Raw genomic sequence first — 27,908 nt, forward strand, 5'->3', positions numbered from 1 at the left:
CTTGTGGTTTTGGTTCCTGTAATTGTCAAATTCCCAAACTTGTGTTAGTTTTAAATGGAAGTATCGAATCCCCAAACTTGTGGGGGTTTTCTTTATGGGAAAGATCAAATTCCTAAACTTGTAGGGTCTTTTTTTTTTTAATTCCCAAACTTGTAGTTTTCTTTACTGTAATTGTCAAATTCCCAAACTTGTGTTTTTTTTTTAAATGGAAGTAACAAATCCCCAAACCTGTGAGTGTTTTTTTATGGGAATGGTCAAATTCCCTAACTTGTGGTGTTTTTTTTTTACAGGAATGATCAAATTCCCTAAATTGAGGGGTTTTCTTCTCACTAAAACTATCAAATTCCCAAACCTGAGTGGTTTTCTTCTCACTAAAACTATCAAATTCCCAAACCTGTGGGGTTTTCTTTCTCACTAAAACTATAAAATTCCCAAACTTGAGGGGTTTTCTTTTCACTAAAACTATCAAATTCCCAAACTTGAGGGTTTTTTTTTTCTCACTAAAACTATCAAATTCCCAAACCTGTGGGTTTACTGTAATTATGAAGTTCCCATTCTTTTCTTTTTACTGGAACTAACAAATTTCCAAATATGCATGGGTTTTCACTGGAACTATCAAATTTCCAAATATGCATGGGTTTTCACTGGAACTAACAAATTTCCAAATATGCATGGGTTTTCACTGTAACTATCGAAATCACAAACTTGTGGTTGTTTGTATCTAGAGTTATCAAATTCCCAAACTTGCATGGGTTTTCAATGGAACTATCAAATTCCCAGACTTGTAGGAGTTTTCACTGGAACTATCAAAATCACACGTATGAGTTTTCACTAGAAATACAAAATCACAGACTTGTGATTTTGTTTTTAACTAGTATTATCAAATTTCCAAACTTGCATGGGTTTTCACAGAAACTATCAAATTCCCAGACTAATGTATGGGTTTTTACTAGAACTAACAAAATCACAAACTTGTAGTTCTTTTAAACTGAAATTATCAAATTCCCAAATTCGCTTGGGTTTTCAATGAAGCTATCAAATTCCCAAACTTGCATGGGTGTTTCCTGAGACAATAAAATTTGCAAATTTCTTGGGCATTTGAACAATCCAATTCCCATATCTGTATGGGTTTTTATTGGACATATCCAATTCCCATATCTTTATGGGTTTTTACTGGAAGTATCCAATTCCCATACCTGTATGGGGTTTTACTGGACATATCAAATTCCCATATCCGTATGGGTTTTTATTGGACGTACCAAATTCCCATATCTTTATGGGTTTTTATTGGAAGTATCCAATTCCCATACCTGTATGGGTTTTTATTGGAAGTATAAAATTCCCATATCTGTATGGGTTTTTATTGGACGTATCCAATTCCCATACCTGTATTTTATTGGATGTATCCAATTCCCATCTCTGTATGGGTTTTTAATGGAAGTATCCAATTCCCATGTCTGTATGGGTTTTATTGGAAGTATCCAATTCCCATATCTGTATGGGTTTTTACTGGATGTATCCAATTCCCATATCTGTATGGGTTTTTACTGGAAGTATCCAATTCCCATCTCTGTATGGGTTTTTATTGGACATATCCAATTCCCATATCTGTATGGGTTTTTATTGGAAGTATCCAATTCCCATATCTGTATGGGTTTTTACTGGATGTATCCAATTCCCATATCTGTATGGGTTTTTATTGGAAGTATCCAATTCCCATATCTGTATGGGTTTTTATTGGATGTATTAAATTCATAGACTTGTGGACATCTTTACTGAAACAAATTAAATTCCCCAACTTGTGGAATGTTTTTTACTGGAAGTATCCAATTCCCAAAACTTGTGGGTTTGTACAAGAATTATGAAATTCCCAAACTGGTGGGTTTTTTGTTTGAACTACAGAATTCCCAAATGTGTGGGATTTTTGTAATAGAACAATCAAATTCTGAAACTTGTATTTTCCTTTTATTTTATTGGAACTATTAAATTTCCAAACATGTGGAGATTTTTGCTGGGATTATCAAATTTCCAAATTTACTACAGTAAATGTAAAATTTGCACTGATACAAAAGGTTTACAAACACTAATGGTAATCTGTACAGGCTGTGAGTACCTGACTGTTAGACTAACAACAGAAATTTTAGTCAACTGTTCCTATCAAGAAGTATTACTATGAGAGTAATATTGACTGATTTAACAAAATACCATTTCTTCTTGCTTTCCACCTCGAAATTTCTTGAAGAACTCAAAAGGTGATGCAGCTTTCTTGGTTGTACATCTTGACATTCTTTGCTGACGAGCACTGGGGGCTAGAGATCCGGTCCTTGTTATTTTTGACTGGAAGAATTCTTTTATCAGCAAGTTGTTGCTTGCTGAAAAAAAAGTAACTTTCATTTACAACTAGAGATAATTGACTCTGTCCATACCAGACTTACTCTGTCCATTATACCAGATTGACTCTATGCATACCAGACTAACCCTGTCCATGCCAGACTGACCCTGTCCAAGCCAGACTGACCCTGTCCATACCAAACTGACCATGCTGGTGGCCTAAGTGGTTAGAGCATCCTCCTCAGATGCAGGAGGTCATGGAGATGAACCCCAGCCAAGTCATGCCAACAAAAATGGTACTAACAACTGCCTTGCTAGGCATGCAGTATTAAGAAGTTAGTGTTAGGACTGGTTGACCTTGTGTCAGGATAACGTGACTAGGTGGGACATCATGCAACATGTCTAAATCATGATGCTCCAGTGCTAGACATCACCATAAACTGCCACACTGCAGACACTCTAGCGACATAACTGGAAAATTGTTAAGGCTTAGCATAAAAAATTCAAATCAAACACACACACCATACCAGTTTTACTCTGTCCATACTAGACTGACCTCAGGCCTACCAGACTGGCCCTGTCCATACCAGACTGTTCATCCATAACAGACACTATCCATACCAGACTGACTGTCTATACTAAAAGTTTAATGGTTTCTTTTGTTTGTTTGTATTTAATAGCGTAGATTATGGTAAGGCAATCTGACTAAATGCCCTAACACACACAATGTTAGCCATTCCAACCTGGTATTGGCTGTATTCAAAGTCTTGTAATTCTGGGTGGATTTGTATCCAAATTGACTCTCAGTGCTGAAAAACATTCTCATAAATTCCTTGCTTTTGCAAAAATGGTCCATTATTGTGTTAATTTTAGTTGTCACATAAGGGGTCACATGATAAAAGTTCAAACATTAAGAACTGTTATTTGTCAGATACAGGCTCATGTGATATGAGGTTAAGCAACAATATCTGTCATTTCTATCAACAGTACATTTTTAGTAAATTACATCTCTCTGAGAATGCTTGCTTGCTCAAATTAACATCTTTAAAATAAACTCTGTCATCTGCCAAGTCTAGCTCTCCCCGAAAGACAAATTTGTTTTATCTGTCTACAAACTATATCGACCAAGGGAAGAAACCCGATATTTTCTCCCTCTGACCATCATTAGGTGGCATCAGTTCTGAGCTGAGTGATGCATGAACTAGGATGCTCCCATCTGCTGGTAGATTGGAAGGGTTTTATCATAATGTTATCTGGTAAGTATTCTTGACGAAAAATGATTTACCCAAAAATTTGCTTTCTCCTTCTGGTGCATTCCTCCATCACATTAATGTTCGGAAAATAGGTAATAGAAGGAGGGAATGCTGTACATCCTACATCTATCACAATTCAAGGAAAGTATGGCTGGATTCACTTTATGAAAGATAATATATCTATCACAGGCACAATTCAAGGAAAGTATGGTTAGATTCCCTTTATGAATGATAATACATCTATCACAGGCATGATTCAAGGAAAGTATGGTTGGATTCCCTTTATGAATGATAATACATCTATCACAGGCATGATTCAAGGAAAGTATGGTTGGATTCCCTTTATGAATGATAATACATCTATCACAGGCATGATTCAAGGAAAGTATGGCTGGATTCCCTTTATGAATGATAATACATCTATCACAGGCATGATTCAAGGAAAGTATGGTTGGATTCCCTTTATGAATGATAATACATCTATCACAGGCATGATTCAAGGAAAGTATGGTTGGATTCCCTTTATGAATGATAATACATCTATCACAGGCATGTTTCAAGGAAAGTACGGTTGGATTCCCTTTATGAATGATAATACATCTATCACAGGCATGATTCAAGGAAAGTATGGCTGGATTCCCTTTATGAATGATAATACATCTATCACAGGCATGATTCAAGGAAAGTATGGCTGGATTCCCTTTATGAATGATAATACATCTATCACAGGCACGATTCAAGGAAAGTATGGTTGGATTCCCTTTATGAATGATAATACATCTATCACAGGCATGATTCAAGGAAAGTATGGCTGGATTCCCTTTATGAATGATAATACATCTATCACAGGCACAATTCAAGGAAAGTATGGCTGGATTCCCTTTATGAACGATAATACATCTATCACAGGCATGATTCAAGGAAAGTATGGTTGGATTCCCTTTATGAATGATAATACATCTATCACAGGCACAATTCAAGGAAAGTATGGTTGGATTCCCTTTATGAATGATAATACATCTATCACAGGCATGATTCAAGGAAAGTATGGTTGGATTCCCTTTATGAATGATAATACATCTATCACAGGCATGATTCAAGGAAAGTATGGCTGGATTCCCTTTATGAATGATAATACATCTATCACAGGCATGATTCAAGGAAAGTATGGTTGGATTCCCTTTATGAATGATAATACATCTATCACAGGCATGATTCAAGGAAAGTATGGTTGGATTCCCTTTATGAATGATAATACATCTATCACAGGCATGATTCAAGGAAAGTATGGCTGGATTCCCTTTATGAATGATAATACATCTATCACAGGCACTATTCAAGGAAAGTATGGTTGGATTCCCTTTATGAATGAATTTACATTTGCCTAACTTTACAGCAGCACAATCAATGGTCATGTGATCCATGACAACCAGTCCCAGCCAAAAAGAAAATTAACAAAATCTTTTTAATGAAACTTTTTCAGGTGAATTCATGAAAGTGCTTAACTAATACCTATGAGAAGATTGTGTTGCTGTCAACTCTATTTGATGGTCATCTGGTGGTCATCTGGACAGTAGCAAGTGGACCCACCAGATCTAAATCTTGTCTCTGGGAACCTTTATCCCCAAAATAAATGTGTCTCAGATTGAAACATTAAGTTCAAAAGCAAGACTCGCATAGATCACTCTAATTTTATGAGCTGATATCTTCATGAGATGATTCTAATCTTCAGAGTAGTATGTAACACATTTCAGCCTTAATGATAGACATTTAGGGGTGATATCTTCAGAGTTAATATGTAACACATTTCAGCCTTAATGATAGACATTTAAGGGTGATATCTTCAGAGTAATATGTAACACATTTCAGCCTTAATGATAGACATTTAAGGGTGATATCTTCAGAGTTAATATGTAACACATTTCAGCCTTAATGATAGACATTTAGGGGTGATATCTTCAGAGTTAATATGTAACACATTTCAGCCTTAATGATAGACATTTAGGGGTGATATCTTCAGAGTTAATATGTAACACATTTCAGCCTTAATGATAGACATTTAGGGGTGATATCTTCAGAGTAATATGTAACACATTTCAGCCTTAATGATAGACATTTAGGGGTGATATCTTCAGAGTTAATATGTAACACATTTCAGCCTTAATGATAGACATTTAGGGGTGATATCTTCAGAGTTAATATGTAACACATTTCAGCCTTAATGATAGACATTTAGGGGTGATATCTTCAGAGTAATATGTAACACATTTCAGCCTTAATGATAGACATTTAGGGGTGATATCTTCAGAGTAATATGTAACACATTTCAGCCTTAATGATAGACATTTAGGGGTGATATCTTCAGAGTTAATATGTAACACATTTCAGCCTTAATGATAGACATTTAGGGGTGATATCTTCAGAGTAATATGTAACACATTTCAGCCTTAATGATAGACATTTAAGGGTGATATCTTCAGAGTTAATATGTAACACATTTCAGCCTTAATGATAGACATTTAGGGGTGATATCTTCAGAGTTAATATGTAACACATTTCAGCCTTAATGATAGACATTTAGGGGTGATATCTTCAGAGTTAATATGTAACACATTTCAGCCTTAATGATAGACATTTAGGGGTGATATCTTCAGAGTTAATATGTAACACATTTCAGCCTTAATGATAGACATTTAAGGGTGATATCTTCAGAGTAATATGTAACACATTTCAGCCTTAATGATAGACATTTAGGGGTGATATCTTCAGAGTTAATATGTAACACATTTCAGCCTTAATGATAGACATTTAGGGGTGATATCTTCAGAGTAATATGTAACACATTTCAGCCTTAATGATAGACATTTAGGGGTGATATCTAGCTCAACTGCTTTTCTCTGTATGCTTCCAGTAATGCTTGAAATCACAGACAGGGTCTTGCATTGTTGATTCTCTCGATGTATATGTCAAAGAGGGGGAACATATGATGACTCTGATGACAGCCTCTTAATAGCGACAAAACCTCACTACATCATTAGGACAACAGAAACATCCACTCTGAACTGGAAATAGTTCAAGTAAACTTAAAGGAAATGTAACTCAGCATGCCAAAGCTATGGCTATCAGAACATATGTCCTGGTAGCTTATAGATGGATGGTTGGCTCAAAATGCTGGCTGAATGATATTTGTATGACTCTAGGCCTTACAATGCTGGCTGAAAGATATTTGTATGACTCAAGGTTTTACAATATTGGCAGAATGGTATTTGTATGACTCTAGGCCTTACAATGCTGGCTGAATGATATTTGTACTCTAGGCCTTACAATGCTGGCTGAATGGTATTTGTATGACTCTAGGTCTTACAATACTGGCTGAATGGCATTTGTATGACTCTAGGACTTACAATACTGGCTGAATGGTACTGTTATGACTCTAGGCCTTACAATGCTGGCAGAAAAGTATTGTTATGACTCTAGGCCTTACAATACTGGCTGAATGGTATCTGTATGACTCCAGGACTTACAATACTGGCTGAATGACATTTTTATGACTCTAGCCCTTACAATGCTGGCTGAATGGTATTTGTATGACTCTAGGCCTTACAATACTGGCTGAATGGTATCTGTATGACTCTAGGACTTACAATGCTGGCTGAATGACATTTTCATGACTCTAGGACTTACAATGCTGGCTGAATGGTACTTGTATGACTCTAGGCCATACAATGATGGCTGAATGGTATTTGTATGACTAGGCCTTACAATACTGGCTGAATGGTATTGTTATGACTCTAGGACTTAAATACTGGCAGAATGGTATTTGTATGACTCTAGGACTTAAATACTGGCAGAATGTTATTGTTATGACTCTAGGACTTAAATACTGGCAGAATGTTATTGTTATGACTCTAGGACTTACAATGCTGGCAGAATGGTATTGTTATGACTCGAGTACTTACAATGCTGGCTGAATGGTATTTGTATGACTCTAGGCCTTACAATGCTGGCTGAATAGTATTTGTATGGTTCTAGGACTTACAATACTGGCTGAATTGTATTGTTATGACTCTAGTACTTACAATACTGGCTGAATGGTATTGTTATGACTCTAGTACTTACAATGCTGGCTGAATGGTATTTGTATGACTCTAGGACTTAAATGCTGGCAGAATGGTATTGTTATGACTCTAGGACTTACAATGCCGGCTGAATGGTATTTGTATGACTCTAGGACTTACAACGCTGGCAGAATGGTATCTGTATGATTCTAGGACTTACAATACCGACTGAATGGTATTTGTATGACTCTAGGACTTACAATGCTGGCTGAATGGTATCTGTATGACTCTAGGACTTACAATGCTGGCTGAATGGTATTATTATGACTCTAGGCTAGCATTGTTATGACTCAAGGCCTTACAATGCTGGCTGAATAGTATTGTTATGACTCTAGACTTTGCAATACTGGCTGAATGGTATTGTTATGACTCTAGGCCTTACAATGCTGGCAGAATGGTATTTGTATGACTCTAGGACTTAAATACTGGCAGAATGTTATTGTTATGATGCTAGGACTTACAATGCTGGCAGAATGGTATTGTTATGACTCAAGTACTTACAATACTGGCTGAATTGTATTGTTATGACTCTAGGCCTTACAATACAGGCGGAATGGTATTTGTATGACTCTAGGACTTAAATACTGGCAGAATGTTATTGTTATGATGCTAGGACTTACAATGCTGGCAGAATGGTATTGTTATGACTCAAGTACTTACAATACTGGCTGAATTGTATTGTTATGACTCTAGGCCTTACAATACTGGCTGAATGGTATTTGTATGACTCTAGGACTTACAATGCTGGCAGAATGGTATCTGTATGATTCTAGGACTTACAATGCTGGCAGAATGGTATCTGTATGACTCTAGGACTTACAATACTGACTGAATGGTATCTGTATGACTCTAGGACTTACAATGCTGGCTGAATGGTATCTGTATGACTCTAGGACTTACAATGCTGGCTGAATGGTATCTGTATGACTCTAGGCTGGCATTGTTATGACTCAAGGCCTTACAATGCTGGCTGAACAGTATTGTTATGACTCTAGACTTTGCAATACTGGCTGAATGGTATTGTTATGACTCTAGGCCTTACAATGCTGGCAGAATGGTATTTGTATGACTCTAGGACTTAAATACTGGCAGAATGTTATTGTTATGATGCTAGGACTTACAATGCTGGCAGAATGGTATTGTTATGACTCAAGTACTTACAATACTGGCTGAATTGTATTGTTATGACTCTAGGCCTTACAATACTGGCTGAATGGTATTTGTATGACTCTAGGACTTACAATGCTGGCAGAATGGTATCTGTATGATTCTAGGACTTACAATGCTGGCAGAATGGTATCTGTATGACTCTAGGACTTACAATACTGACTGAATGGTATTTGTATGACTCTAGGACTTACAATGCTGGCTGAATGGTATCTGTATGACTCTAGGACTTACATTGCTGGCTGAATGGTATTATTATGACTCTAGGCTGGCATTGTTATGACTCAAGGCCTTACAATGCTGGCTGAACAGTATTGTTATGACTCTAGACTTTGCAATACTGGCTGAATGGTATTGTTATGACTCTAGGCCTTACAATGCTGGCAGAATGGTATTTGTATGACTCTAGGACTTAAATACTGGCAGAATGTTATTGTTATGATGCTAGGACTTACAATGCTGGCAGAATGGTATTGTTATGACTCAAGTACTTACAATACTGGCTGAATTGTATTGTTATGACTCTAGGCCTTACAATGCTGGCAGAATGGTATTTGTATGATGATAGGCCTTTTAATATGTAACAGAAAGTGAAACTAATAATTTAAGTAAAATCAACAACCAATTTATTTCCCTACAATACAAAAACAAAATTCGCAAAATGCTTACAACGATGTGAATTAAATTCCAAATTATGCTTCCACATACCACATCACTATCAGTCAGTATGTGGCTCAGCTTAATGAAAGGGACAGATCTCTGGTTACTAGACAATAGGTACTGCCGGATGGATGGATGGACTGGTTGCTAGACAATAGGTACTGCCAGATGGATGGATGGACTGGTTGCTAGACAATAGGTACTGCCAGATGGATGGATGGACCGGCTGCTAAACAACAGGTACTGCCAGATGGATGGATGGAATGGCTGCTAGATAACAGGTACTGCCAGATCGATGGACAGACTGGCTGCTAGACAATAGGTAGTGCCAGATGGATGGATGGACTGACTGATAGACAATAGGTACTGCCAGATGGATGGATGGACTGGCTGCTAGACAATAGGTACTGCCAGATGGATGGATGGACTGGCTGCTAAACAACAGGTACTGCCAGATGGATGGATAGAATGGCTGCTAGATAACAGGTACTGCCAGATCGATGGACAGACTGGCTGCTAGACAATAGGTAGTGCCAGATAGATGGATGGACTGACTGATAGACAATAGGTACTGCCAGATGGATGGATGGACTGGCTGCTAGACAATAGGTACTGCCAGATGGATGGATGGACTGGCTGCTAAACAACAGGTACTGCCAGATGGATGGATAGAATGGCTGCTAGATAACAGGTACTGCCAGATCGATGGACAGACTGGCTGCTAGACAATAGGTAGTGCCAGATAGATGGATGGACTGACTGATAGACAATAGGTACTGCCAGATCGATGGACAGACTGGCTGCTAGACAATAGGTAGTGCCAGATGGATGGATGGACTGACTGATAGACAATAGGTACTGCCAGATGGATGGATGGACTGACTGCTAGACAATAGGTACTGCCAGATGGTTGGATGGACTGGCTGCTAGACAATAGGTACTGCCAGATGGATGGACGGACTGGCTGCTAGACAATAGGTACTGCCAGATGGATGGATGGACTGGTTGCTAGACAATAGGTACTGCCAGATGGATGGATGGACTGGCTGCTAGACAATAGGTACTGCCAGATGGATGGATGGACTGGCTGCTAGACAATAGGTACTGCCAGATGGATGGATGGACTGGCTGCTAGACAATATGTACTGCCAGATGGTTGGATGGACTGTCTGCTAGACAATAGGTACTACCAGATGGATGGATGGACTGGCTGCTAGACAACAGGTACTGCCAGATGGATGGATGGACTGGCTGCTAGAAAATAGGTACTGCCAGATGGATGGATGGACTGGCTCATCAGCAGCCAGAATAGCATTGAACAAATGCTGAGATGTATCATCAAACTCTAAGAATAAACTTATTTGCCTGGACTTACAGGCCCAAACTTGAACTTGCTGTGGAACTTAAGCCACTTGATAAGGGTGGTCACTCCCCAAATGTAGTGGGAAAAATGTTCCAAATTATCGATGGAGGTTTGTAACATATGTATGGGGAAAATGTTCCATATTATCGATGGAGGTTCAAGACATATGTAGTATGGAAAATGTTCCAAATTATCGATGGAGGTGTGTGACATATATAGTGAGGAAAATGTTCAAAGTTATCGATGGAGGTTTGTTACATATGTTGTGGGAAAAATGTTCCAAATTATTGGTGGAGGTTCAGGACATATGTTGTGGGGCAAATGTTCAAATTTATCGATGGAGGTTTGTGACATATGTAGTATGAAAAATGTTCCAAATTATCGATGGAAGTTTGTGACATATGTAGTGGGAAAAATGTTCCAAATTATCGATGGAGGTTCGTGACATATGTAGTATGAAAAATGTTCCAAATTATCAATGGAAGTTTGTGACATATGTAGTAGGAAAAATGTTCCAAATTATCGATGGAGGTTCGTGACATATATAGTATGAAAAATGTTCCAAACTATCAATGGAAGTTTGTGACATATGTAGTGGGAAATATGTTCCAAATTATCAATGGAGGTTTGTGACATATGTAGTATGAAAAATGTTCCAAATTATCGATGGAAGTTTGTGACATATGTAGTGGGAAAAATGTTCCAAATTATCGATGGAGGTTTGTGACATATGTAGTATGAAAAATGTTCCAAATTATCGATGGAAGTTTGTGACATATGTAGTGGGAAAAATGTTCCAAATTATCGATGGAGGTTCGTGACATATGTAGTATGAAAAATGTTCCAAATTATCAATGGAAGTTTGTGACATATGTAGTGGAAAAAATGTTCCAAATTATCAATGGAGGTTTGTGACATGTAGTGGCAAAAATGTTCCAAATTAAGCAACTGCATCATTGTGCTAGCTTCAAATTTCTTGTTCTTAACACACTTTGTCATCATTGTTTAAGTGAAATGACACAAACAACAAAAGATTAAATCATGAACAATGTGAAAGTGTTCACGTATCACAATAACAGCACTAGTCATCAATTATATAAAAAAAAATGTTTACCTATTTAGTAAAAATCTAAAAGAATGTTGGTTTTTTTCATTTAGTATGATATAAGTATTAGGTGCTAAACTGCACAGCAAATAATGACCTCTGGGCATTCTGTATGCTGAGTGATTCAGCAAAGGACAGTTTATACCATGATAAACGCAGAAAAACAACATTAAACTCTTAACTATAAGTCCTATTTATCTACATTTCTTCATACTCCAACACATATCTTACCTTTCATGGTGCACAGTACAGCATTGGGCAGAGTGTCCCTGTTTTTGTCCAGGAATCCCACAAGCTCATATGTCACAGACCCAGCATAGTGGACAACTGTAAACATGGGACCTTCATCCCTTGGGGTTTTGTAGACAGTAGGGTATGTCTTGCCTGAGGAAAAAGCCAGGAAATTCATTGTTATCCATTCTAAACATGTGTGTCACAGTCTGTCATGTGAGACAGCCATGTGTGTCACAGTCTGTCATGTGAGAAAGCTATGTGTATCAGTCTGTCATGTTAGAAAGCCATGTGTGTTACAGTCTCTCACATATTAAAGTCATGGGGTATGTCTCTAAAATGGACGAAAAATGGCAAAAGTCTAAGCTCAGATGGATTCACTTCCAAGTTTTATAAATTCTTTTGGAAGTCTATTGGGGTATTTCTATGCAGATCAATAAAATGTGGATATACTATAAGAAAACATTCCAATTTCCATACTCAAGGAATCATCACATATCTACTATTATGACCCTTGGCTCTTAAACTAACTAATACAAAAGGGCAAACACCAACAAGTTTTGTAAAATTCAACAAATAATTTATTTCCCTAGAATAGAAAATGAAAAGTTTTTAAAAAATGAACAGTATTGGAAATTAAATCCCAAACAGTACAAACAATTCTATTACCAGGCCTTAATGAATAAGTTCTAATTAAATTCGAGTAAAGTTCAAAATAAGGTCAATACAGAAAGTGTTCATGTGCCTATAGTCTTGAATGTACTAATGTACCAGTGACCTGTAGTGTGATGCTGTGTTTACAGTCTTCCAATTTATTACAATAATATAATCCAAGATATCCTTATCTGAATTCAATATAATTCCAAATTAATGTTTTTGTTCAAGATTATTATTTATGTGCACTTTTGTATTTCCAGTAAATAATAATTTGAATAAATAATTCCACCAAAATCAGATATTGAACACAACAATAAGAATGATTCTGTTAAAGATGTTAAAGCCTGAATGAATAATTTTCAAATAAGCAAGATTACAAAAAAACTAAGACATACAAAAGAGCCAGGATGTAGGTCTAAAATTCATTTCTAGAAAATTCAAAGTTTTAAACAGATCAAATCTGTTACTAAAATTAGAATAAAGAATGTGGTAAATGTCAGGCACAACAGGTTATTCTATGGAGGTATAAAAATATCCCAGACTGAGTCTAAGATAATGATTCTAATATTTAACCCACACTCATTGAGAAAATATTAGCTATGAATTATTTGTTTACCAAACTAAAAGTTACTGGTCAGTTACACAATGAAACTTGATTTTGGACAATGTCAAGTCTAAATCACAATTATACATAACACACAAACATGGAGAAAAAAACAACTAACAAACAATATGAATTAAATACACATCACACTACCAAAGATGGAAAAGGACAGAAGACACTTTAAAAATTGGAGACCTATATCTCTTTTAATTACTGACTATAAAATTAGAGACCTATATCTCGTTTAAATATTGACTATAAAATTAGATCCCTATATCTCTTTTAAATAATGATTACAAGATTGCTTCGGGAGCCATTTCAGCTAGGATTATAAAAGTAATTCCATTAATAATCAATGATAGTCAAAAGGATTTCAAAAGGGTCAATTCCTTGGAGAAAATACCAGGCTATTACATGACATCATTGACCTAAATGAGAATGAAGATAGATATGGTTTATTATTATTAATAGACTTTGAAAAAGCTTTTGATTCAACGAACTAGAGCTCTGTGGAATTATTTTTCAATCTTGTAACTTCGGTGATTCTGTGTGTAAGTGGTTTAGACTGTTTTTCAATAACTCTACAAGTTGCATTATAAATAATGGAAAATATGTCATTTATTTTAGACTTGAAAGAGGATGTTGTCAAAGAGATCCCCTTGCACCTTATTTGTTTATCATCTGTTTTGAGATATAACTATGATTTTAAAGCAAAATGTGGATGTACGGGGACTGATTTTTTATGTCAGTGAGTATAAATTGAGTCACTATGTCAATTACGTTTTTATTCTTCTCGATGGATATCAACATTCTCTTAAGACAACTATGAATATCTTGCAAAGGCTTTTTTCTATTATCTGGACTTAAAAAAAACAACAAAAGCAAATGCTATTTGGATAGGAAACTAAAAAATTTCCATAGAAAGAAAAGTTTTCAATATGGATCTAAATTTGTCTTCTGCTAACTTTACACCTAATGGCATTGATATTTCTCCTGATTTACAACAAAAAATTTTATTGGAAGAAACTACATGTAACAAATGCGAAAAGAATACTGGCAGGTTGGAGTCAAAGACATCTTTCACAAGCTGATAAAGTAATTCTTGTAAAAGAATCTTGTTCTGCCCAATCCATACATACTTTTTTGAGCACTTCCAAACCCAACAGCAGAAATTAAAGTAGAACTAAACTGTACCATTTCATAAATTTGTTGAGGATTGTAAAGAAGAGACAATTAAATGTAATATATTACTATCCCCTGAGAATGAGGGAGGACAAAATATGACACATTTATTCATTCATTAGTATAATAAGATGGGTTTAAAAGTTGCTGTAAACTGAAGACAGAACACTGCTGGACTTATTCCATAAAACTATATTCAGAAATATAAAGGATATTTAGAATTTAGGGAGGAGGATATTAGAAGAATTTGGTAAGTTCATTAAAAACAGTTTGGGGAGAGTTATAATTATGGTCATATCTAATTGAAAAGAAGCCTGCAATGTTATAATGAGTATTTATCCCATAGTATTTTATGTCCCTACAAGAATGTAAAAAAATCCTAGAAAGAAGCCAGCATTAATTACCTAATGATTAAGTAGATGATCAGGATAGTTTAATACCTTCTTAAATAATGAAATTAAAAACCAGATGTGACGATTTCTTGAAATTTGTCTCTTTAAAATAAAAAATTCTAAACTCGTGGAACGATGCAATCAAAAGCCATTTGGTACAGCATAATTCCAAACTCATGGAAAGATGCAATCAAAGGCCATTTGGTACAGAATAATTCCAAACTCGTGGAAAGATGCAATCAAAAGAAATTTGGTACAGCATAATTTTAATAAGCAGGGGGATACAACAATGAACTTGGGAAAGCAAATCTCACTTAAGTTTGTTTACAAAGATCTGTTAATAAATGCAAAGAGGCAAGACACTACTAAACAATAAATTTGGATGCAAGCATTAAATAAACATATAAGTAAGTAAGGTCTGAGATTTATATCCAGGCAAAGCTTAATGTACTAATGATACCAAGCTGATCTCTTTTAACTTTAAACTATTACATAGAATAACTCTTACTAATAATTGTTTTGAATGAATTAACATATTAGAAAATGACAAATTAACTTTCTGTAAGCATGAGAATGAAAGTACTGAACATCTATTCTACGACAGCAATGTTACTTCAAATGTTTGGTACTATTTATTAAACACTTTGCACCTTGTTGCCCAAATATTGTAAATTTGTCTAAAAAAGAAACAAACAATCGGACATTTTGTGTAATCTCTTGCTTATTCTGGCTAAACATTATATTTACACTTGCAGATTCAACATGCAAAATCCTTCCATTTATGTTTTTAAACAAATAGTTCAAATGCATAAAACAGTTGAAAAATACACTGATAAGTTTGTTACAAAAGAAGACCAATTTCTTCAAGAATAGACCACAATCATTAATATGTAACCTGTGTAAGAATCCTCTCTCCTGTTGCACTGTGATATTTATTTGGGTTGAATGTGATTCTAAACAGGAATAAAATACTGTGATATGGCAAAGTCTATGTCATCTAGATACTGTATGCCAAACAGGAACAAAATACCGTGTTATGGCAAAGTCTATGTCATCTAGATGCTGTATGCCAAACAGGAACAAAATACTGTGATATGGCAAAGTCTATGTCATCTAGATACTGTATGCCAAACAGGAACAAAATACTGTGTTATGGCAAAGTCTATGTCATCTGGATGCTGTATGCCAAACAGGAACAAAATACTGTGATATGGCAAAGTCTATGTCATCTAGATGCTGTATGCCAAACAGGAACAAAATACTGTGATATGGCAAAGTCTATGTCATCTAGATACTGTATGCCAAACAGGAACAAAATACTGTGATATGGCAAAGTCTATGTCATCTAGATACTGTATGCCAAACAGGAACAAAATACTGTGTTATGGCAAAGTCTATGTCATCTAGATGCTGTATGCCAAACAGGAACAAAATACTGTGTTATGGCAATGTCCATATCACGTAGATGTTATACACACGTGTTTGTCTATCATGCTATATGCATGTGAGTGTGGGTTTTTTTCTTATCTTATATTTACATTATATTTATTGTCCCTAGATTATCTGATAACCAAAAATATTTGATTGTAAGGTGGCCCTGGGACCAAGTTCCCCAACCCAGGGGTTAACCTATTCTAAGGATATAAAATACAAATATTTTTTATGCAACAGATTGTCAGTTTCAAGATAAAAGGTTTAGTACTTTCATAAAATATGATGAACATTGCATGTATTTTAACATGATTCATCCAGCTGTGTTGATGAAATGCCAGCTGTTGACAAATTTATTTACATCATCTGACCTAGTCTAACTCACTCTGCCCTACACTCTAATCACATTGCTCTAGAGACCCACGACCCCTGTTACTTGAGTATATATGGAGTTTAAGATTTGGTTTTGTTTGGTTTGGTGCTTAAAGACTGAGCAACACATCCTGTGCTCTTGGACACACTATGGTCATTGACTCGCAATGGTCCAATGTTAGGATTCCAATCAACTGCACCCATATGAGTCTACTGAATTTAACAACTAAGCCAATATGGCTTCTTAACGTGGTGTTTTAAAGAAACAAGAAATATCAAACTGAAATCTTCAAAACACAAAGCTATACCCACCTGGGATCTTGTGCAGTTTAGCTGCAAGTGATTTGTCTGTGGCCTTAGGAAATGTACTCTCTTCATCTAAAATGTCCAACACTCCTGTATGCCTCTGTAAAGACAAAATAAAGTTATAGATTGCATCTGACTCGACAAAGTTCTGTCTTTCATGTCAAATGCTTAGAACAAATACATATCCCAAACTTTTCTTGAATAATATGAAAAAAGAAATGGTGAGAAATGCCCTATGATTTTAACTGAATTGCAAATTTCACCTTTTTCCTTGAAGCAAACAGACATATCTTAACCCTATAATCTTTGAGCTGATAAATCTGCTGCAAACTTGTATCAGTCTCTGAGCTGATAAATCAGCCCCAAACTTTTATGGGTATGTTGTTTGGGGGGTATCCGATTTCATTCATTTATAAAGCATTGCTCTTACTGTGTAAAAATTGTCCAAAAAACATGAGTGCATCTACTGATCATTTTAAACACATGCTGGTATTTTGCATGATTTGCAAGTTACAGTCAGCTGAAGGGGCAATGGCATATACAACATATTTCAGTATCAAAATATATTATCTGAAAACTTGTAAATCCATGTGGAATCACAATACACTAGAGACAATTGCCATTTTGTAAATCCGTGTGAAATGATAATACTCTATGGACCATTGCCATTTTGTAAATCCATGTGGAATGACAATACACTACAGACCATTGCCATTTTGTAAATCCATGTGGAATCACAATACACTACAGACAATTGCCATTTTGTAAATCCATGTGGAATAACAATACCCTATAGACCATTGCCATTTTGAATTACTGGGCTACATTAGCAGATAATCAGTCATGTGACAGGACTTTCCAGTCAAATGATAAATTCACTATATCTTGAGTCACATGCCACAAACCTAAATATGGAATGTGCAAAATCTAGTTGTTTGCTGTACCCGATGGAACAGTGGTTTCATTACAACACTGTTACTGTTCTAAGGTGATGGACCTCATTTCCTCATTTAGTAGCTCATTATAAGCGGTCTCACTGCATGAGGGTTAGATTCTATGGCCTGGACAGCATTATAAGGTAGACTCTAAGGCCTGGACAACATTATAAAGTAGACTCAATGGCCTGGAGAGCATTATACAGTAGACTTTATGGCTTGGACAGCATTATAAAGTACTCTATGGCCTGGACAGCAGTATAAGGTAGACTTTAAGGCCTGGACAGCATTATAAAGTAGACTCTAAGGCCTGGACAGCATTATACAATAGACTCTATGGCTTGGAAAGCATTATAAAGTAGACTCTATGGCCTGGACAGCATTATAAGGTGGTCTCACAATAACAAGGGGAGATTCTATGGCCTGGACAGCATTATAAGGTGGTCTCTCAATAAGAGGGGTGGACTCTATGGCCTGGACAGCATTATAAGGTGGTCTCTCAATAAGAAGGGGAGATTCTATGGCCTGGACAGCATTCTAAGGTGGTCTAACTACATGACAGGTAAATTCTATGGCCTGGACAGCATTATAAGGTGGTCTCTCAATAAGAAAGGTAGACCCTATGGCCTGTACGGCATTATTAGGTAGTCTCACTAAATGAGGGGTAGATCATATGGGCTGGACAGCATTATAATTCCGTCACACTATTTGAGGGGTAGAGTGCATAGCCTGGACAGCAATAAAAGGTGGTCTCACTATAATAGGGGTAGACTCTATGGCCTGGACAACATTATAAAGTGGTCTCACAATAAGAGGGGTAGACTCTATGGCCTGTACAACATTATCATTTGGTCTCACTATTTTAGGGGTAGATTCCATGGCCTGGACATCAATAAAAGTTGGTCTCACTATAAGAGGAGTAGACCTGATTGCCGGGACAGCATTATAAGGTGGTCTCTCAATAAGAAGGGTAGACTCTATGGCCTGGACAGCATTATAAGGTGGTCTCTCAATAAGAGGGGTAGACTCTATGGCCTGCACAACATTATCTTTTGGTCTCACTATTTTAGGGGTAGATTCCATGGCCTCGACATCAATAAAAGGTGGTCTCACTATAAGAGGGGTAGATTCTATGGCCTGGACAGCATTATAAGGTGGTCTCTCAATAAGAAGGGTAGACTCTATGGCCTGGACAGCATTATAAGGTGGTCTCTCAATAAGAAGGGTAGAATCTATGGTCTGGACAGCATTATAAGGTGGTCTCACTACATGAGGGGTAGAATCTATGGTCTGGACAGCATTATAAGGTGGTCTCACTACATGAGGGGTAGAATCTATGGTTTGGATAGCATTATGAACAGTAGTTATATGGTTCAGTTCAAAATGATAATGATGATGATGATAGTCTGGTTTAACAAGAATCTACAATAATTACTAGGGCACAAGCAAATTGTTTATGAAATTATTCAAGGTTACACTTTGTATTTGTTAAATGCAAACCAGCTTTTTACATTGGTAGAGGACATTAAATATATCAGGGAAGTTTTACTCCTTACCTCCAAAAACAGGTCAAGAACATTCTGATTGGAGGTGAGGTCAATCTTGACTAATGGAACACCTTCTAACAAACACTCCTGCTGCTCTTTGTGAAAGACATGATCATTGGTGAATAGTTGGAGTTGTTCATTGGCCAGGTTGATGCAGAGCTAAAACAATTGGTAAGAAATGAATGATACATGATAAATATAAACTATAATACTGAAACATAATTTAATTGTATAAATTTAGTATATGTTGCATATACACAACATAAATATATGGCAAAGGAACCAGTCAGTGATGTCAATTGGTCATCTTCAAACTTGAATAACACATGCAACCATTCATGCACAGCATGTGCACACACACACACACTCACACACAAAGCAAGTTATGATCTCTCCAGCTTTAATAACACACCATACAAAACATTTTGACACACACACACATTTACCAAATTTGACAGAGATACCTTAAATGGTACTATTACTCTAAAAAAAGTGTAGATAATGGATGGATGGACAGATGGATAAATAGATAAATGGACAGATAAGGCACGTTTGCATCAATAGTCAAATACGTGTAACAAATTTCATAGAGATGCCTTGAACATTCTGAGACCTAAATCCCAAATTTAATCCTTTACTATCCAAGTGCTTCAAAGTTATTGAGCAGAAATGAATGCCATGATGGTGGATGGGTGAAAGTGTGGAAACTGTCCCCCAAATCTACAAAATGGAAGGGAACAATAAAGTTACAAATGACTCTGTCATTTGCTTTCCATTTGGTAGGGCACACTAGGTTCTAATTAAGACGCATGCATATTTAAAATTTTCAAATACTAACCTGCTCAAAACTGTTGCGAGGAAAATTTTCAAAGCCAAATATGTCCAGCAAGCCAATCTGAAGACAATCACTGAAATTTCAAATTTTTTAAATCAATTAAAACTTACAGATACAATCAAAAGTTATTTTCTTTGATATAAATTATGTGAAATAATTATATAAACTCTCTTCCTCTCTGTTGCACTTATACCAAAGGACACACACACACACAGTGAAACCCCTCAAGGCTGAACCCTTGCTATACCAGAATCCCCTCAAGACCAACATTTTTGGACTATGGAGGGGTCTCATAACTTTCTTTCATTAAAATCCATATCATTGTTTCTTTCCCACAATACACCTAAACCCCTCTACTCTAAAAAATCAAAACAACCTTTTATCCATAAAACCAAAATTCACTTCAAACTTGGAAATGAATGTCAGCTACAAAATTCCTGACACAAAGCAGAACCAGGTTATTTATGGATAGTAAATATTGTTGTAGGCTTATCAATGAGACAATGTTCCAAGGGCATCTAAGGTTAAAACAATACCTAATAATAATAATAATAATAATAATAATAATAATGACTTTATTTAAAGAGGGTAACACAATTAGCTAAGAACTAATCTACCTTGAGGCCCTTATACAAAGGAATTTATTTATTTGAGCTGCATCTCTGAAGCCACTGGATATAATGGGTTTGGAAGGAAATAGAGTGGGCATTTCTAATCTCAACTGGAATACTATTCCAGAGCAAAGTTCCAAAGTATTGGAAACTTTTTTTGAATAATTCCTTATTTGATTTGGGAATTTTATACTGATTGGTAGATACGGATCGCAGGTGGGGAGTATTGCCAGATAGCCTATACTGGAATAGTGATTGTAAATATTCAGGAGCACTATTATTGGATATCCTGTACATTAATTTGGCTTTTCTCAAATGAATTTGGTCTTTAACAGGTAATATTTCTAACTTACCAGCTAAATTTTCCTTGCTTTCTTTCTGGATTGATGTTAGCCCAAATGCTCTTTTCTGAAGATGTGCCAGCTTTGCTATGTTTTTGTCATTTGAATTACCCCATACTGTATTACAGTAGTCTAAATAGGGTTGTATGTAACTTATAAAATAGTTTTCTGTGTGTTTCGGGGAGAAAATGTCTTATCTTACTGAGAAGACATAAATTTGAATTGACTTTTTTACTGATATATTTAATATGTTCTGTCCATGATTGGTTATTATCTGCCAAATCACCAAGTAGTCTATCATGACAGATCATTTGCAAATTTGTATCCTTCCGTGTCAGACAGAGTTCATCACTATCAGGATTTGTCCATTTCTGCCATGTTGAGATAAGTAATATTTTAGTTTTGCTAGTATTTACCACAATGTCAGTGCATGTGCACCAGTTGTCCAGTTTGTTTAGGGCATCTTGTAAAGAAATTTTGAGTTCATGCTTTGTGTTTCAGTTGTCTGACAACACTGTGTCATCAGCATAGAGATCTGTAGATGATATTGAGTCCCTTAGTAAAAGTGGTAGGTCATTAATAAATAAAATAAATAATAATGGACCCAGAATCGAGCCTTGTGGTACTCCATATCTAATTGTTCCAGGTTCAGACAGAATATTATTTATATAAACATGTTGTGTTCTCTCACTTAAGTATCAAGTAAACCATCTATATGTTCTTTCATCACATTGGTAGATTTTCAGTTTCTTCAAAAGCATTTCATGATCCACCATGTCAAAAGCTTTCCTGAAATCTACAAATACAATTCCTATTATTCTACCCTGGTCAAGCACTTGAAGCCATTTATCAGTTAGGGAGATCAAGGCAGTTTCATGTAAATGTTTCTGTCTAAAGCCGGATTGTTTAGGGTGTAACAGCAAGTGTTTGGTTAAATATGACATGAATGAGTCATGGACATGTTTTTCAATCAATTTTGACAAGTTTGGTAGTATTGAGATTGGTCGGTAGTTATCAACATCATCCTTAGAACCAGATTTGTGAATAGGAGTTACTTTTACACTTTTCCATATTTTGGGGACAGATGAGGTTGCAATACTTAAATTGATTATGAATGTTATGTATCTACAATAGCAGAGGCAGAAGATTTAATGAGTTGTGGACCAATCTGATCAAGTCCTGTAGCTTTCTTGGTATCAAGTTCACTGAGACATTTTTTTAACAAAGTTTTTTCATACTGGTGGGATACAGAAACATACCTCCTTAGAGATTTTGCTGCTGCAGAACTTTTTCAGTTCATTAAAGTTGTTTTATATCACTGGTTCTTTTAACTTTGTGGCAATGTTGGTGAAAAAATGACTGAAAACATTTGCAATGTCAGTGTCATCAGTGACTATAGTGTCATTTACCAGAAGTGAGTGAATTTTATTTGTCTGATTTTTGTGTGTTCCTCCAATGAGTTCATTGAAGACTTTCCAAATGGAGTTTAATTGTGTTGCTCTTTTTGTTTTCAAGAAATGATTGATAATAAGTTTTTTTGGTGCTTTTTTAAACATACTTGTTATTTTATTTCTCCATACTTTATATTGTGCATGGTTTCCCACAGCCTTGAATTGGTCTCTTGTTTTCACAGCATCTAAGATTTTAGTAGTAAGCCAGTTAGGTTGGATTTCATTCTCTACTTGATGTACTTTCAGTAGTGCATGCTTAGAGATTACATCCATAAATAAGTCAGTCCAGTGTCACCCTCAGAGCTTCATCTATGTCATCCAAATTTTGGATCATATTCCATGGTACTTTATATAGGTCACTGCAAAACTGTTCTTCATTAAACTTTTTGAATGATCTGTAAGTGATAGTTTTGTGTGTATTTTTATTTTTTCTCTTGCATTTAATCTTTCTTGTCAAAAAAGTAGGATAGTGGTCACTAAGACCAACATTTGGTACATTTACACAAGCCACATTGTCTGGTAGGTTGGTATAAATGTGATCAATAAGAGTGCTTGACATTTCTGTTACCCTTGTGGGCTCATTTACCAGCTAGACAAGGCCTAATGATTCAATAAATTCCATCCAGTTGTTCCTTATTTGAGTACTGAGAAGGTCCTTATTTATATCACCGAGTATATATGTTTCTTTCTCCTGTGCAAGAACATTTTCCATTTGTTTCAAAGACAAGTCTTGTATGAATGTAGACAAGTCTTGTATGTATGTAGACAAGTCTTGTATGAATGTAGACAAGTCTTGTATGAATGTAGACAAGTCTTGTATGTATGTAGACAAGTCTTGTATGAATGTAGACAAGTCTTGTATGAATGTAGACAAGTCTTGTATGAATGTAGACAAGTCTTGTATGTATGTAGACAAGTCTTGTATGAATGTAGACAAGTCTTGTATGTATGTAGACAAGTCTTGTATGAATGTAGACAAGTCTTGTATGAATGTAGACAAGTCTTGTACGAATGTAGACAAGTCTTGTATGTATGTAGACAAGTCTTGTACGAATGTAGACAAGTCTTGTATGAATGTAGACAAGTCTTGTATGTATGTAGACAAGTCTTGTATGAATGTAGACAAGTCTTGTATGTATGTAGACAAGTCTTGTATGTATGTAGACAAGTCTTGTATGAATGATTGTGCTTATCTGCTTATTATCTAATTGTAATTGATGCCATTTTACTGTCCTTAATATAGGACTGTACTATCCTTATACTGGACTGTACTAAGTTATAGGACTGTACTATCCTTATAGGACTAAACTATCCTTATAGGACTGAACTATCCTTATAGGACTGAACCATCCTTATAGGACTGTACCATCCTTATAGGACTGAACTATCCTTATACTGGACTGTACTATCCTTATAGGACTAAACTATCCTTATAGGACTGAACTATCCTTATAGGACTGTACTATCCTTATAGGACTGAACTATCCTTATAGGAGTAAACTATCCTTATAGGACTGAACTATCCTTATAGGACTGAACTATCCTTATAGGACTACTATCCTTATAATGGACTAAACTATCCCTATATGACTGTACTATCCTTATTGGACTTAACAATCCTTATTGGACTGTACTATCCTTATCGGACTGAACTATCCTTATAGGACTGTACTATCCTTATAGGACTAATATCCTTATACTGGACTGAACTATCCTTATAAGACTGTAATCTCCTTATTGGATTGAACTATCCTTATTGGACTGAACTCTCCATATTGGACTGTACTATCCTTATTGGACTGTACTATTCTTATAGGACTGAACTATCCTTATAGGACTGTACTATTCTTATAGGACTATACTATCCTTATTTAACTGTACTATCCTTATTGGACTGAACAATCCTTATAGGACTGTACTATCCTTATAGGACTGTACTATCCTTATTGGACTGTATTATCCTTATAGGACTGTACTATCCTTATAAGACTGAACTATCCTTATTGGACTGTACTATCCTTATTGGACTCAACTATCCTTATAGGACTGAACTATCCTTATTGGACTGTACTATCCTTATAGGACTGTACTATCCTTATTGTACTGAACTATCCTTATAGGACTGTACTATCCTTATAGGACTGTACTATCCTTATAAGACTGAACTATCCTTATTGGACTGAACTATCCTTATTGGACTGTACTATCCTTATTGTACTGAACTATCCTTATAGGAGTGTACTATCCTTATAGGACTGTACTATCCTTACAAGACTGAACTATCCTTATTCGACTCAACTATCCTTATAGGACTGAACTATCCTTATTGGACTGTACTATCCTTATAGGACTGTACTATCCTTATTGTACTGAACTATCCTTATAGGAGTGTACTATCTTTATAGGACTGTACTATCCTTATAAGACTGAACTATCCTTATTGGACTGTACTATCCTTATTGGACTGTACTGTACTATCCTTATAGGACTGTACTATCCTTATTGGACTGTACTATCCTTATTGGACTGAACTATCCTTATAGGATTGTACTATCCTTATAGGACTGAACTATCCTTATAGGACTGAACTATCCTTATTGGACTGTACTATCCTTATTGTACTGAACTATCCTTATAGGAGTGTACTATCCTTATAGGACTGTACTATCCTTATAAGACTGAACTATCCTTATTCGACTCAACTATCCTTATAGGACTGAACTATCCTTATAGGAGTGTACTATCCTTATAGGACTGTACTATCCTTATTGTACTGAACTATCCTTATAGGAGTGTTCTATCTTTATAGTACTGTACTATCCTTATAAGACTGAACTATCCTTATAGGACTGAACTATCCTTATTGGACTGTACTATCCTTATTGGACTGTACTATCCTTATTGGACTGAACTATCCTTATTGGACTGTACTATCCTTATTGGACTGTACTGTACTATCCTTATAGGACTGTACTATCCTTATTGAACTGTACTATCCTTATAGGACTGTACTATCCTTATTGTACTGAACTATCCTTATAGGAGTGTACTATCCTTATAGGACTGTATTATCCTTATAAGACTGAACTATCCTTATTGGACTCAACTATCCTTATAGGTCTGTACTATCCTTATAGGACTGTACAATCCTTATAGAACTGAACTATCCTTATAGGACTGTACTATCCTTATAGGACTGTACTATCCTTATAGGACTGTACTATCCTTATTGTACTGAACCATCCTTATAGGACTGTACTATCCTTATAGGACTGAACTATCCATATAGGACTGTACTATACTTATAGGACTAAACTATCCTTATAGGACTAAACTATCCTTATAGGACTAAACTATCATTTTAGAACTAAATTATCATTGGACTGTACTATACTTATAGGACTACTATCCTTACACTGGACTGAACTATCCTTATAACACTGTACTATCCTTATTGGACTGAACTATCCTTATAGGATAAAATGAGTATGATCAATGACTGTGACTCTATGCCAAAACCTATGTTTAAGAAACTAGAAGAATTTGACATGGGAACATTATGAACTACAGTGTGACCCCGCTATAACACGGTAGTTGGGAGCCATAAAACCCGACCGCGTTATATACCGAACCATGTCATATGCAACCAAGTCAGTTAGCTGAAGAAAATGTACCTCCCCCCCACAAAAAAAACTGGGGGGTGTGTGGGTAATAAATGCGGGCAGTAAAATACGTGCTTCGTCGGCACAGTTACGATCTTGAATTTAAATGAGAAATACACCTGTAGTGAAAACAGAGAAGACATAATATAACAGTTTACTTTATTTAGAGAACCATGAATTGGTACATATACGTGAATCCTGTTTATATATAAATGTCTAATGTACTGCATGAATAGAGTATCAACATTGTGTACTCACCTGTGAACCTCATCATATACACTGAATCCACAATACAAGTGATTCCATCGAAAATAGTCACACACAGCTTTAAAATATTCATTAATTTTGTAACAGGTCATATTGGTCTGAATTCAGTGGAAAAACATAGCACAATCACGTAACAAATGACGAAGCACATTTACTTTAAAGTACGTTCCAAGTCGGTAAAAGTTAGGAAAAAGGAAACTTTCACATAACAGTTAATGTGTTCCAGTCACATTGGAAAATGCAAAAATCCATCAGATTCCATCTCTTTTATTTAAGTTTGGTACTGACTTCCTTTGAAGAAAAGTTCTTTGCTGTTATTGAAAGAATGTAGTTGGCTTTCTTTGATGAAGGGTGCATGCGCTATTGAAGTCACCGCTAAAGGACAGCTTTGGAGAACTAAATGAATGCCCGTTTCTTATTGTGGCAGCAACATCAAATAATTGTATTGCATGATTGAGACTGGTATTTTTTCCATTTGCTGAGTATGTTTTCATAACAGTCGGTGCTTCAAAGGTAATCTGTTTCCTTTGAAATTTCAGCAAACTATTTTATCTGGGTACATTTTTAAAAAGGAATTGGCCATCGTTTAGACTATTCTAGTTACTGTCCCTCCATGCCTACTGAATAAACCAATAAGTAAGATGTAATTTTTATATATATTTTTTTTTTTTTTTACATTTGTGGTAGCAGCGTGGTGCTGCCTTCCACGAATGCATCTAAAAATTAACAAAGGGTCAACGGATGATAGAGACGAAGGTGTTCTGATGACAGGGATTATTACAGAAAACATGAGCGTTCTGAAGGATTTAATTCTGAGTGCAATGAGGAGGAATTTTACTTACCATCCACATACAAATGTCAGTCTTTGTAAATATATTAATTACTAGTGAGCGGCCAAAAATCAGATGAAAGATAGATTACGAGACAATGCCTCGTCCGGTTGATCTCCATTACCAGAAATGTCAACAACAAAAAAAGCAGATATTTCACAACATACAGAACTCATGCTAGATGTAAGGATAGGCGGATTATGATATAATAATGCACTGTTTAGATGGTTTGTAAGTATGGACAAAGAATTTGTTTA

At 35.8% G+C, this 27,908-nt stretch overlaps 1 protein-coding gene across 4 annotated transcripts in view; it reads right to left on the reverse strand.

Annotated features, from left to right (window-relative positions):
• LOC149798736 (unconventional myosin-XVI-like) overlaps positions 1-27,908 on the reverse strand; it is a 480,183-nt gene that overhangs the window by 298,229 nt on the left and 154,046 nt on the right. For all 4 annotated transcript variants that reach the window (XM_089957605.1, XM_089957606.1, XM_089957604.1 and 1 more), the window contains exons 19-23: positions 20,493-20,562; positions 19,664-19,813; positions 17,179-17,272; positions 12,229-12,381; positions 2,206-2,372 (exon numbers count right to left, since the gene is read on the reverse strand). In XM_089957605.1, coding sequence (XP_089813731.1) covers positions 2,206-2,372; positions 12,229-12,381; positions 17,179-17,272; positions 19,664-19,813; positions 20,493-20,562 — 634 coding nt within the window. The remainder of the gene's footprint in view (positions 1-2,205; positions 2,373-12,228; positions 12,382-17,178; positions 17,273-19,663; positions 19,814-20,492; positions 20,563-27,908) is intronic.

This window comes from Sinohyriopsis cumingii, chromosome 5, assembly GCF_028554795.1.
Source record: "Sinohyriopsis cumingii isolate HCF-2022 chromosome 5, ASM2855479v2, whole genome shotgun sequence".
Classification (NCBI taxonomy): Eukaryota; Metazoa; Mollusca; class Bivalvia; order Unionida; family Unionidae; genus Sinohyriopsis; species Sinohyriopsis cumingii.